The sequence below is a fragment of the Schistocerca americana genome, chromosome 5 (genome assembly GCF_021461395.2).
Source record: "Schistocerca americana isolate TAMUIC-IGC-003095 chromosome 5, iqSchAmer2.1, whole genome shotgun sequence".
Taxonomy (NCBI): Eukaryota; Metazoa; Arthropoda; class Insecta; order Orthoptera; family Acrididae; genus Schistocerca; species Schistocerca americana.
Genome location: NC_060123.1, coordinates 20,414,959 through 20,429,625, shown reverse-complemented (window position 1 = coordinate 20,429,625; position 14,667 = coordinate 20,414,959). Strand labels below are relative to the sequence as shown.

Sequence of the window (14,667 nt, the reverse complement as noted above, 5' to 3'; positions counted from 1 at the left end):
ATTTCTTCTTCAAATGACGGCCTATATTTGATACTACTAGACTCCTCTTGACCAGGAACACCCTTTTTTTCCAGTGCTAGCCTGCTTTTGATGTCCTCCTTGCTCTGTCCATCATTGGTTATTTTGCTGCGTCAGTAGTAGAATTCCTTAACTTCGTCTACCGCTTGACCATCAATGCTGATGTTAAATTTGTCGCTGTTCTCATTTCTGCTATTTCCTATTACTTTAGTCTTTCTTTTATTTGTTCTCCATCCATATTCTGTACTCATTGGACTGTTCATTCCATTCAGCAGATCATGTAATTATTCTTCCCTTTCACTCAGGATAGCAATGTCATCAGTGAATCATATCATTGATATCCTTTCACCCTGAATTTTAATTCCAATCCTGAACCCTTCTTTTATTTCCATCTTTGCTTCTTTGATATAGAGATTGAACAGTAGGGGCAAAAGATTATATTCCTGTCTTACACCCTAATTAATCCAAGCACTTTGTTCTTGCCATCCACTCATATTGTATATTTCCCATCTCTTCCTATAGCTTATCCCTGTTTCTCTCAGAATTTCGAACATCTTGCTCTATTTTACATTGTCGAACCCTTTCTCCAGTTCGACAAATGCTATGAACGTGTCTTGATTTTTTCTTTAGTCTTGCTTCCATCATCAACCACAATGTCAAAATTGCCTCTCTCGTGCCTCTACCTTTCCTAAAGCCAAATTTATCATCATCTAAGATATCCTCAATTTTCTTTTCCATTCTTCTGTATATCATTCTTGTCAGTAACTTGGATGCATGAGCTGTCAAGCTGATTGTGCAACAATTCTCGGACTTTCCAGCTCTTGCAGTCTTCACAATTGTGTGGATGATACTTTTCTGAAAGTCAGATGGTATGTCACCAGACTCTTAATCCACACGATGATCATTTTGTTGCCACTTCCCCCAATGGTTTTAGAAATCCTGATGGAATGTTATCTGTCCCTGCTGCCTCCGAAGCTTTCTTAAATTCTGATTCTAATACTGGATATCGTGTCTCTTCTGAACCAACTTCTGTTTGTTCTTCTATCATATCAGACAAATCTTCCCCTTCATAGAGGTCATCAGTGTACTTTTTCCACCTATCCGCTCTCTCCTCTGCATTTAAGAGTGGAATTACCATTGCACTCTTAGTGTTACCACCCTTGCTTTTAATTCCACCGAAGGTTGTTTTGACTTTCCTATGTGCTGAGTCAGTCCTTCCGACAATCACTTCTTTTTCAATTTTTTCACATTTTTCATGAGCCATTTCATCTTAGCTTCCCAGCACCCCCTGTTTATTCATTCCTCAGCGACTTGTATTTCTGTATGTCTTAATTTCCCTAAACATTTTTGTACTTCCTTCTTTCATCAATCGACTGAAGTATTTCTTCTGTTGCCCAGGGTTTTTAGCAGTTACCTTCTTTGTACCTAAGTTTTTCTTTTCAGCTATGTTATTGTCCTTTTTAGAGATGTCCATTCCTCTTCAACTGTACTGCCTACTGAGCTATTCCTTATTACTGTATCTGTAGTCTTAGAGAACTTCAAGCATATCTCACAATTCCTTAGTGCTTCTGTATCCCACTTCTTTGTGTATTGCTTCTTCCTGATTAATCTCTTAAAATTGATCCTAGTCTTCATCACTACTACATTCTGGTCTGAATCTATATCTGCTCCTGGGTATGCCTTACAACACAGTGTCTGATTTTGATATCTCTTGTCTGACCATGATGTAATCTAACAGAAATGGTCCAGTATCACCCCAGCCTTTTCCAAGTATACATCCTCCTCTTGTGATTCTTGAGCAGAGTATTCACTATTATTGGATGAAATTTATTACAGAACTCAATTAGCCTTTCTCCTCTCTGATTCCTTGTCCCAAGACTATATTCTCCTGTAACCATTTCTTCTGCTCCCTCCCCTATAACTGCATTCCAGTCTCCCATGACTATTAGATTTTCATCTTCCTTTATGTACCACATTACTCTTTCAGTATCCTCGTATATTTTCTCTATCTCTTCATCTTCAGCTTGTGATGTCTTGTTGTCAGTTTTGGTATATGTTGATTTTGATAAGAATAACCCTATCACTTAACTGTTCACAGTAACACACTCTCTGCCCTACCCTCCTATTCGTAACGAATCCTACTCCAGTTATACAATTTTCAGCTGCTGTTGATATTACCCAATACTCATCTGACCAGAAATCTTTGTCTTCTTTCCACTTCACTTCACTGATCCCTACTATATCTAGATTGAGCCTTTGCATTTCCCTTTCCAGATTTTCTAGTTTCCCTACCATGTTCAAGCTGCTGACATTCCACGCCACGACTCATAGAACATTATCCTTTCTTTGATTAATTAATCTTTTTCTCATGGTAACCTCCCCCTTGGCAGTCCTTCCCAGAGGTCCAAATGGGGGACTATTCTGGAATCTTTTGCCAATGGAGAGATCATCATGGCATTTCTTCAATTACAGGCCGCATGTCCTGTGGATACACATTACATGTCTTTAATGCAGAGGTTTCCATTGCCCTCTGCATCCTCACATTGTTGATCATTGCTGATTCTTCTGCCTTTAGGGGCAATATCCTAGCCCAAAGACAAGAGACTGCACTGAACCTCTTTTACAAGGCCGTTGGCAGAATGAGGATGACTTCTTACGGCAGAAGTCTTTGGCCACCAATGCTGATTATTAATCAAAATTTCAGCGGTGGTGGGTTTCGAACCCAGGACCAAGGATGGTTTGATTAATAATCAAAGAGACTACCCCTAGACCATCAGTGCAACCAACTACAAGAATAATGGATACAAAATGTGTGGAAAGGTGGTGAACGGAGTCTTGGTAAGTCGCTCAGAAGCTTAGCTCAAAATGGTACAGTAGAAATGAGAAAAGATGTTCATAAAAAACTGTAATAAAGCACATTAGGAATAAAATTAAAATACTCCATCTACATATATTTTTCATTTTTATGTTTTCTATGTAGCACCATTACTAGCCTTTTAAGCTGTATAATACAAATATAAACTAACATCTCACAATGCTTGCCAGCATATCCAATGGGACAACTGGTACAAACATAATCATCTCTGCCATGTGCTTCACATGTAGGGCTGAAGTTATTGCTCGGTTGCAGAAGTGGACATGCACATGGTTGACAATCAGCAGGTGTTCCTTGTTCTGGATTTCCATAGTAACCAGCAGCACATATCTCACAGTGACCTCCTGTTGTATTGTGTTCACATGCCTACAACAACACACAAAACAACTGACTGTAAATTTTATTCATTTTTTGTTTACAAACAGTGATACACATAAAACATAAATGTTAATGAATCTTATGGCAAGAAAAATCCATAATAGTATTTATGTTCTTATTGCACATGTAAGTATTGTAAAATAATTAAGGCTATCTTTACTGTGCAAGTAACTACTTATTAGATCCAGTAACTTTGTTGGAACATAAATACTGTTTTCCCTTTTAGGACTGCAAATAGAAACATTAACTTAAATTTGATTGTCAGTATATATCTTTCCTGTCCTGTAACTGGAGATGCTCTTGTGAAGCAGATGTTTTGCTTTGCTTTGAGTACATTGTACAAAATAAGTGAATGCTGGAAGCACCTACTGGTCTACGAAACATATAACAAAGATGTAGAGCTCATTTCTATTGAACAATTTTTGAACGTAATTTATAAATTAAGAATATCCATTCCCCTGCATTCAGTGCGAGCTACAAGGTGACATGCAAATACAAAATCTTCCATCTCAACTGATGATTTTTCCATCAGTCTTCTTCACAGATTTGGCCTCAGTAGGTGACACATTTGGAGTGATGTATAGTCCTTTACAGTGTAAGGTGCATGCCAAATCAGATAGTTGGCACACTGGTAACCAAACGTACTTATTATACAGAGATGAGCAAAATTCATTTGAATGATGAAAAATATATGTTCTTATAATTATTCATTTATGTAAATAAAATACGTAATCACTATTCATGAATGAAAGGTGTACCAACAGAAGATAATTTTTGTATCCATAAATATTTACTGGTTCAATTTTTTGTCACGTATAACACACAAATGCATTTTGTTGCATAAATATTTACTGGTTCAATTTTTTGTCACGTATAACACACAAATACATTTTGTTGCTTTTATGTTATTTTTCTCAACAATTCTTTCTTCAAATATTTCATCAGAACATATTTGACTCTGGAAGCTTTGCCATTGTGGCAAATGGAAAAACACTTTCAACAGGCACTTAAGAGGGTAGTGGTTACATCTTCTGAAAATCGTATTAATTTCACAATAGTAATGGAAGACCTTCAAATCACAATCTTCTTCAGCCAAAAAATTCAGAAATTATCAATCATGTTCTAGTTTTTGATGAATAACCCAGGTTCCATGTTAGCCTCACCTCCCGTTTCTGATTCAAAATCGATCTGGCGAGAGTCCCCATTCTTCCAATATTTTTGAGAGGTACAGCAGTGTTACTCCTGGCAGCACTGTGTGGAGAGCTATTGGATAAGTCTTTAGGTCACGGCTAGTAGTGATTGTGGAAACTCTGATTGAGTAAACATCACAGATATCCTGTGTTACCATGTGTTACTTCTCGTGCAACAGAATTGTGGTGTTATTTCTCAAATGGACAATGCTCATCCATACATAACACAAATATGGCTTTATTCATAAGCCTCTGAACAATAAAGGAAATAAGATACTCATGGATCCCCATGTAACAAGACACAGTACAACTGGATGCACATAGAGAGTGTCAGTCCTCGCTGTTCTGTGCATGTATATGCACGAGTTGCCAGCGGATGGTGCGGCAGAGGCTACGCCGTGTTCACCACTCCAGCAGGTGGCCTCTAATGGCTGGTGCATGCAGATTCAGTTGGCGGCCGATTAAAGCACGTATGCACGGCGACACCACACTCTGCACACTCACTCTCGAGTGTGCTGGTAGCAGGATACAGCACACTCCTCCCTCATGTAAAGTGGGCACCTAGGTGATGGAGGAGACACCAGCAGCCCAACAAGACAGACATCCGTCACATTTGGAGCGGTATTAGCTAGTGCTGATGGAGGGGGGAGGGGGCAGGGGACAATGTGCTGGGTGGAAACCGGAGGACAGGGCTGTAACGTGCAGGGACGCCCAGGGGTGATGGGCCCAGGAGGTGGCCGATGACAGCGTCAGGGAGGATACCGTTGCCATCTCTGCATTGCCATCAGCAGGCAGGTCCCACTGTGGAGGAGATGGGACTGGACCCACCAGTAATGATGACTAAAACGATGATCGTGAGGGTGCTTGTGGAGGTGGCCCAAACAGAACAGCAGGCTGAAGCAATGGAGCCGAAACTGGAGATGGGCTGGCGCCCAGTGCCAGGAAGCTGGAACCGTAGGGCACTGCACGTGGAGGAGGCAGCCTCTACAGCAGGCGATGACAGGCTCGAGACAAAGGGTGGCACGGTGGGCTGCGATGTTTGCAGCTGCATCTGTGAACCGGTAACTTCCAGCAGTGTGCGGGCACGCGACAGATCAAAGCGGAGCACCACATGCACGTCGGTGTTCGTCAAGACAGCATCCGTGGTGGTAGATAAGAGTGACTGGTATCCACTTGGGCCAGTGACCAATCCCTCATGCCCACACTGGCACTCCTTGCGCAAAGTGGCCAGACAAACCAAACTGTGGCAGGTGTGCTCCAGGTCACAGACAGTGGAGGATCGTGTGTGGTTGCAGCTCGTAGAGCAACTCAGCTGGGCTCTACACCCCCATAGGCATGAAATGATAAGTGCTCAGGAAACGGAGAAAGGTTTCATCCAGTGAAGAATCCACAACAAAATTTTTCATTTTGGAGTTGAACATAAGCTCTAGTCGTTCTGCCTTGCCACTTGGCTGAGGGTGGAATGGTGGAGTTGTAACATGAATGCCGTGAAGGGAACAAAACAGTTGAAAGGCCTCAGAAATGAACTGAGGCCCATTATCGGAAACTCATTATTGGAAACTAAGATACTAGACAACACCTCAATAGAACACACCCTCAAAAGCGCACCAGTTGGGATCTCGGCAGATGTCGACATACGCAGGAGAATGTAAGGAAACTCGGAAAATGCCTCCGAAACCGAGACACAATAGAAATTCGAAAAGGGACCCACAAGGTCTACATGAGTGCATTTCCATTGTTGACAGGGAAGTGGACAAGAGGGGCAGGGATGCCCTGGGAGCTGCCTGTTGTTGGACACACTGCTCACAAGCTGCTACAAAATGGACAATTTTGCCATCAGTCCATGGGCAGAAAACATGTCTCCTAGCTAACAGTTTAGTGCATGAAACTCCCCCAATGGCTGTGGTGGAAAAGTTGTAGAAACTCACGGTGGGAATGATTACTCTGGGAGAGACGTCTTCTGTTGACAACAGCAAAACACTGTTAAAAACATAGATGTGATACTGTAAGGAAAAAAATAGTTGCACTGGGGTCTGAAGCCTGACCTGGCAGTTTATCTGGCTAACCCTGCTGAACAAACCAAACCACCTGGTAGAGAAATGCGTCAGCAGCAACGGCAGCTGCTATGTGTGAGCTCGTAATTGGGAAACACTAGACTGCTCATAATTGGGAAACACTAGACTGTGGACTGTGATTCAGTATCAAGAATGAATCAAGCAATTCTTCATGATAAAAATCCAGGACCCACAGAAAGGTGTAACAGGGTATATGCATTGGCATGTTTAGACATAAGTCGAAAGTGGATTTCGTAATTGTAACGAGATGTGAACTGCGCCCAGAATTGTGGGCAGCTTACTGCCTTGTCAGGTAAGGAAGTGTAAGGGTTACACAAGGAAACCGAGATTTATGGTCAGTAATAAGGTGAAACTCGGAGCCATAATAAAAATTTGAAATTTCCGGAGAGCATAGACTACGGGAAGAGCCTCTTTTTTCTAACAGAGAGTAGTGCTTCTGGGCTGGAGTGAACGATTTAGAGGTGAGAGCAACAGGTTGTTTGGAGCTGTCAGCATATCCGTGCACTAGGACTGCACTGAGGCCATACTGTGAAGCATCAGTCACCAAAACTATGTGCTTGTCCAGAGAGAACGTAGCTAATGCGACCCAGGATAGGCATAGTCAATTGCTCCAAAAATCATGGGAAAATAGCAGGGCCACTAGCCACACCAAAAGGAAGGTTCTCTCTGGACAAGCACATAGTTTTGGTGACTGATGCTTCACAGTATGGCCTCAGTGCAGTCCTAGTGCACGGATACGCTGACGGCTCCAAACAACCTGTTGCTCTCACCTCTAAATCGCTCACTCCAGCCCAGAAGCAATGTTCAAAATTAGAACTCACTGAGGCTCTTTGTCCACAGAAACATGGAGATACACGTCAAATGAATTGATTTTAGAAAAGTACTGGCCATCCAACATTTTTGCCAACAGTTCCTCTTGGCATGGATAAGGATATGTATCCACAATTGACTGCATGTTGACGGTAGTATTGAAGTTGCCACAGAGGCAATGTTTCTCTGATGGTGAACTGTGTCAATGATAGAAAAGCCAAATGCGTGAAATGCATCCATCCTGAAAAGTTCTAGGCACCAGCATGAGCAACCACCAGAAACATAATGGAATGAACCACTGACTTGTAAGAAGAAGACACTATAAATTGTCCCAACAACGCAATGTTCTGTTCATTTCAACTGACATGTTTCCTTGTGACTAGTGTCAATGGTGGTGAGCCTACACTCATAGAGTGTGGCTGGAGCACTTGGCGAAAAAAACAATGAACTCGATAAATAACTTGGGAGAAGTTACAAGCATTAGAGTCATGCAGTTTACGTTCTTCTCCATGTCCTGGGCAACCTTTGGAGAATGACCCGCAGAGGTGATGTAGCATTTCTTCTGGCAACCACTATGAGTAGCCCAATGCTTAGGGCATGTGAAACATTCATGCTGGACAAAAAAGAAAGGACAAGATGGAAACAGAGAACGCTGATGGCCCTGTGGTGGTCGTGACTGCTGGAGCCAGCGGCACCAGGCCTGCATGTTTACTGCCACCACTGCAGCTTCCTTGTGCAAGCCATCTGTCGGCTTAGTGAGCACATCTTATGACATTACTGATATATTGCCTCATGCTTCAGTTTGGTCACCTGTTGTCTGAGAAACTTCAGAATATTGTGCTATTTGAAAAACTTCTGCAAACAGAGTGTCTGCATGAGAATCATTATGGGTATCAGTAAAGAATTGACACTTACACCTAAGGCTATGAAGTTCAGCTGCCCTTGTACTGTATAACTGGTTTGATTTCTTGCCGTATCGATAGAATTCAATTTGTGCTGCATTGACGTGTGTTTGTTTGTGATGGTATTTGGACAATAAACAGATTTGGACAATAAACAGCACATGTGATCAAAATTAAGAGCAACCGGTTCTTGTAAAGGGGCCAGCTGTGACAAAAAGTGATAGATTTTATGTGGAATCCAGGAGAGGAAGAAGGCTTTGCCCAAATATGAATCTGTCACACCAAAAGCCAAAAAATGCTGTCTCTGTCTTTTTTCATAAGCTTCCCAATCCTTGACTGAGTCATCATATGGAGGAAAAGTGGGTGGATGGACTGGTGGAACAGAACCCTGTCTGTTAATGGAAGCTGACATAGTGGTCACTGCCAAAGTAAGCTATTCAATCGGAGCAGGAAGCACAGCATACATAATGACTAACTTGGTGAAACTGCACCTAGAGACTGCACACGCAGAAACAGTCCCAGTCTTGTCGCCAATCATGTAGTAACCAAGTAATACACGAGACCAATCCAAGTAACGCAAATATGGCTTCATTCATAAACCTCTGAACAATAACTGAAATAAGCCTCTCATGAATCCCCATGAAGCAAGACTTGGAACAACTGATGTGAGCAGGACAACTGAATAAACACAGAGGGGTCAGTCAGTCAGCACTGCTCTGCACATACATATGCGCAATTCATCGGCAGATGGCATAGCTGAGAATGTGCTGCACGCACGCCTCCCATAGGCGGCCCCTAGCGGATATCCCACACTGATACAGCTGGCGACCAATTCAAGCAAACATGCACAGCAACACCACACTGAGGGCAGACACATGCACTAGTACAGGATAAGCACTCTTTCTCAGGGGAGGATACTAATATGGTATACATAAATGAGGTACACTATTTTTGCCCGCAGCAAGCAACAAATTCCCATATGCCCTGGTACTTTGTGATTCATGTAGAGGATAGAGGGATTGTGCATTCAGCAGAACATGGAAGTCATGGTTTGTATTCAAGGAAAATAATTCATTTCGTATCAGTCATGAGCAAGGGTCACTGTAATTGTGCCATAGCACAGCACATTGATATTGTTCAAAAGATGACAAACCTTACTGATCAGTTTTACCAAAGATGAGCACTTTGCAACTTCAGTGGATACTACAGTGCAAATGTGTGGAGAAAGTGACTGTGAAAACTGCACAGTTGTGCTCAGTTCATTTTCAGCCTGAGTGTTATGAACGAGAATTAAGAAATGAACTACTAGAGTTCTACCAAGAAAGAAGCTACTACCCATTCCTCAGTGTAAACATTGCAAGTTGGAATGTGAAAGAAATGAAGAAAACAGGGATGCATGCAAAAAGGTAAGAAATCAGCACATAAAGAATTAAATGCTCAAAATAAAGAAAACTCAAACAATACTGTAACATAAATTAATTCTGATAAATGTAATGGTTGCCTGTTACTGTATTACTTTATTACAGTGAATGACTCACTACATTGTGTATCGAATAAAAAAATTATGTGGCTCAGGGTTATTAGCTCTTTTTCATATTCTCAAGTTGCATTGTGAGAATGCAGTGCAACTTGTGACTGAAGTCTTATAGCTGCACATTTTATATATAATCTACTCTGATCTTTGGTCAAAATCAAACATGGAAAATTCAGGATGGAATGTTACAGTATCATGAAAAGGATAGTTGCTACTCACCATATAACGGAGGTGCTGTCGCAGACAGGCAAAATGAAAAGACTGCCAGAATGTGAGCTTTTGGTAAATAGACAAAAACATGGGCACACGCACACACGCATGTGCATGTGCATGTGCAAATGCAATTCACACACTCGTGATCACAGTCTCTGGCAGCTGAAGCCAGAATGGGAACAGCAGCACATGATGAGAGAGAGAACCGTGTGGTAGGGGTAAGGAGGAGGCTGAGGTGGGGATCTTAGGTCATACGAAAAATAGTTTGTTTTGTACTTCCTTTTACTCTGTAAAAAAAAGAAAAAGTTTAAAAATCGTAGTTGCATGCAGATGTGTCATAGTTGACTGTCATGTGCTTTGTCACAGAGTTAGGGGACGCAATACATGGTCATGTTTTACAGTCAAATGGAGATGCTGGCTTGAGCCATGGTGGTTCATTATAGTTATAAGTTTTCACACTTCTGATTATGATATTAATATACCTGAAGATGCTCTGTTAATGACTGAAACTGAATCAAAATTGGGTAATACAGGTGTGTTCAACCATGATTTTTCAACAGTTCACACCAGATAGATTAGAGATTCATCTGTCAACAAGCTTGACTTGGAGAAGCATGCTATTGTGTCAATAAATGACAAAGGCCACATAATATATGTAAGAAAATGTGAGAGAAAACATGCCACCATACCCAGTTAATGGAACAGTCTTTAATGGAATGCATTTGTAGAAGAGAAGCTGTTCTGTACTGAACAATGCATGACCACAGTAAAAACATATTTTAATGTGAAAGAATTCAGACTAAAGTTTCTGAATGAATTACCTGGAATTACATGCAGCAGCATGTTGCAGCCTAACAATCACCCCTTCTCCCACCCCAAAATTCTGTCTCACTCAAGAACGTTATTTTCAGAAGAATGTGCACTCTGTCACACTTCACAAACAACAAGTGTGGTTTTCTGGTCTAAGAAAGACAAGAGTTGAAAAGGAGCTTGCCGCATGTTTGATATTGGCTTGGATGCCATCACAATATCTGTCCTAACCATAATTTTTGAAGGATAGGTGAATGGAAATTCTTATTTGGACATGTTACAAAGGTGGTTATACCTCAGCTTGAAGACAAGGGACTCATGGATCATGGGCAATTAAAGTTCCTCCATACACAATTTCGTGGCTGCTGAATCGAGTATGGTTTAGCATATCTAGCCCTGTTAAAAGGGTCACCATAAAGCCCAGACCTTTCCATGCCAGACCGTTTATTATGGGGTATAATTGGACCCCTTGTGGCTCAATGTCTGTACAACACTAACAAAGAATTGTGCAAAAGTGTTGAGGAAATGTTTTTAAGTATAACTTCTCTGATGCTCCACAAGACGTCAAGGAAGACATGAAGCTGCATAGATCTCTGTGAAAGGCATGGTAGTGCAAAAACAGATTGACTGGATACACAGTTTTTATGTGTAAGCATAACTTTTGTGATGCTCAACAATATGTCGAGGAGGATATGAAGGTGCAAAGATGCCAGTATTTGGCTGGCTGGATAAGGAGAGGTGACATAAAATTCCTGGTCATTATATTTTGAACTTAGGTCTTGTGTTAAATCTTACATCTCTCTACAATGTCTCACGGAATACATAAAACTTGGTGTTATCTGAGAGGAATAGGATGTGCAGGCAGAGTGGAGAACATACAGATTACTGGACACACAGTTTTTGGATGTAAGTTCACTAATATACTAAGCAGCAGAAAAATGCTCATGTCATGGCACAAAAAGGTGAAAATGTCCCTTTTTGAAAGACTCTGACAAACTAGCTGCCTCAGTCCTCATTCTGCCTTCTTCACAAAAAATTTTGACATTCGGACATATTCACACTCTTTTTCACACACAACATTCTAAATCATATTATCAAGTTTATCTTGCCTCACCCTCTCATTGCCACTATCTATGTATATATCTCTCTCCCATTGTCTCCTTTTTCTCCCATTTATTGCAGTACATCCCACCAACACTCCTCTCTCTTCCACTATCACTGTCTCTTTCTGCACAAAAAAGTGTGAATATGTTTGCATGGCAAAATTTTTGGTGAGGAAGGTGGAATAAGGGTTGGGCAGCTGGTTCCCCACTTTTCTGCCAGAGTCTTTTAAAGAGGGGCATATTTGCCTTATTTGTGTTCGAGCAGGAGCATTTTTCTACCATTTCTCTTCTTTTCCCTTCTACAGCAGGGTGTGCTGCCTATATAGGTCAGTAAAGTTGACAGTTCATTTATATACTTTGACACAATCATATGCTTTGACACAATCATATACTTTGACACATTCATGTACTTTGACACATTCATGTACTTTGACACATTCATGTACTTTGACACATTCATATGCTTTGACACTTATAAGCAACAAATAAGTATTCATAATATAAGGTTGCCACAAAATCATTTGCTTTATATTTTTTCTGGATACTTTGTTCATTGATCACAATTATTGAGAATACCAAGATTATGGGTTGTATCCTAAAGGAATAAAAATTTTATTAGAAATATTTTACTGAATTTGACTGATTTGACCTAGTGGTTTGGGTATGTACCAGACAAACTGTATACCCACCTCTGCAGCCAAAGTTGCTAACATACTGTTGCACAGCACATCCAATTCCCAGATGTGCTCATAAATTTGTAAAATTATTACTTGGCACAGATGGCAGAGAATCAGGTCTGGTTCATACAATATGTCACTGTCAATATCTGCAGCATGCAAAGCTTGCTGATGTTGCAGAAGGCAGGGCTCCACTCGTAACATATTGCCACACTGAGCCAAGCCATGAGTGAGGAGTGCAAATGGCACAGTATGACAGCATCCAATACATCACTCTGTGAGCCAAGCGATACCGAATAATAACATGTAACATCCATGCTCAGCCACTCCACTGTATCCTAGCAGTGATGGAAAGTGTGAAGGTAGGGAGAACTGACAATAACTGAGACACCATGGTGGGGACAAATCCTGTGACACTGCCAGATAATCAGGGCAGATGACTACATTCACGCCCACAATGACACTATGTCCAACATAAATCCCCCGTTTCAGAAGTGTCAGTCTCAATGTCTGGTCATTTCATCTGCATCTCTGATTCCAACGGAATGACAGTCTCGCTAGTTACAGGATGACTTGCTCGGTAAATCATGATATGCTGCCTGATGCCTGAGTGAAGACTTCACCTCCAAGACCACATCCAGCTGGCAGTAGTGGGACTGAACCATACAAGCTGCCACTGCTTTTTGGTCACATCCATGACTGATAAAAGCTGCAGGAGAACCGTGCCCATTCTCTGTTGAAGGGCCGTACCAAGCAGACCACCCCCTTAAACTTGTCGGGTGAGGCACTCGAGTACTGCCTCTACAGCTGCACCTCCCTTACTGTACACTGTCAAGGTGATTTGTATCTTGGGTTTCTGACTTCATAGCACTTGTCATCCTTGATATGTCATTTGCATACACCTAAGTGCACATCCGTCTTCAAGACCGCTGAGGCTAGATATTTGTGAGCCACTGTAGGCTTGTGCCTGCAGACCCCCAACCTGGCTAGCTGCACAAAATTGTTGTTGGGTCCTGACCTGTGCAATGCTGCAGCCTCCGCAGTTCTGTGTCCACATTCCTTGTCCCATTCAGATGTGTGATGCAGCTCATCTTTCGCATGCCACCGGCAAGAGGCAGCAGCAGCAGACACCTATGGTGCCGACACTGTACAGCACATGTGCTGTGCAGGGTGGACTGTGCACGGCCCACCGTGCGCGACTTGCCCGAGCGTCAGCATGCTGCCACGTCCTCTGGCAGACCAAACCCCGACACTGCCGCATGCCTGACTGCACCTGCCCATCAGTGCATCGCCAAACCCTGGCCCAACTGGCAGTGCAGTTGGGTGTTACCCCTATGCTGAGCTTGTGACATGACACCTGAGAGACTGCCGCGTGCCGTGCTGCTGCCTTCACTGTCGTCAGTGATCGCTGCTTCACTGACACTGCATTGCCACTTCGACAGTCTGCCGATTAATGCCAGGAGTCACTACTACCTCCTGCAACCTATCCTCTCCTTCTCGCGTGGGGGCACGGGAACTGTGTGGCGACACTCTACTGTGCGTTTGTGCCTGCCACCCATCTGCTCTAGCAGATGATCTCTCACTGTAGTAGATGACAACTTGTTGTCTGACAAAAATCCGCATCACAAAATGTATGCATCTGAGGACAAGAGTTTCCTCTGCTGCGTGCTTCTTTGCCACAGTGCGTGGCGTTCTGCCATAAAGTGTGTGACAGGGTTGTCTCCAACTCCTGGCACTTCCCACGCCAACACTGAACTGTCCACAGGAAAAGTGCAGCCCATTTAATGTTCCTCTCATGTTACGTCTCTGTTCAAGTTATCTCATTATCAGGACTTAAACAGCTTTCTGTAGTGCTACCAGATTGAGACACAACCCATGAAAGACATCAGTGGTGCTTCAGTTTTGTGTGTCTATAAAGTGAATAACACTGCGTGCTCCTGTGATGCCAATGGAGAACTAGCTGGCAAGACTGATACCGTACTTCAGGGAAACATTATTCAACACCCACCTTACGAACTCATGTTCTGAGCACGAAGTATCCACTTCATGGAGCCTGTTAAATTATAATTAGTGTGGCAAGAT

At 42.3% G+C, this 14,667-nt stretch overlaps 1 protein-coding gene across 1 annotated transcript in view; it reads right to left on the bottom strand.

Annotated features, from left to right (window-relative positions):
• The window catches only part of LOC124615580 (laminin subunit alpha-1-like), a 1,154,169-nt gene that overhangs the window by 568,483 nt on the left and 571,019 nt on the right, over nt 1-14,667 (bottom strand). The window contains exon 11 of the mRNA XM_047143565.1: nt 3,045-3,259. Within this exon, the coding sequence (XP_046999521.1) occupies nt 3,045-3,259 (215 nt within the window). The remainder of the gene's footprint in view (nt 1-3,044; nt 3,260-14,667) is intronic.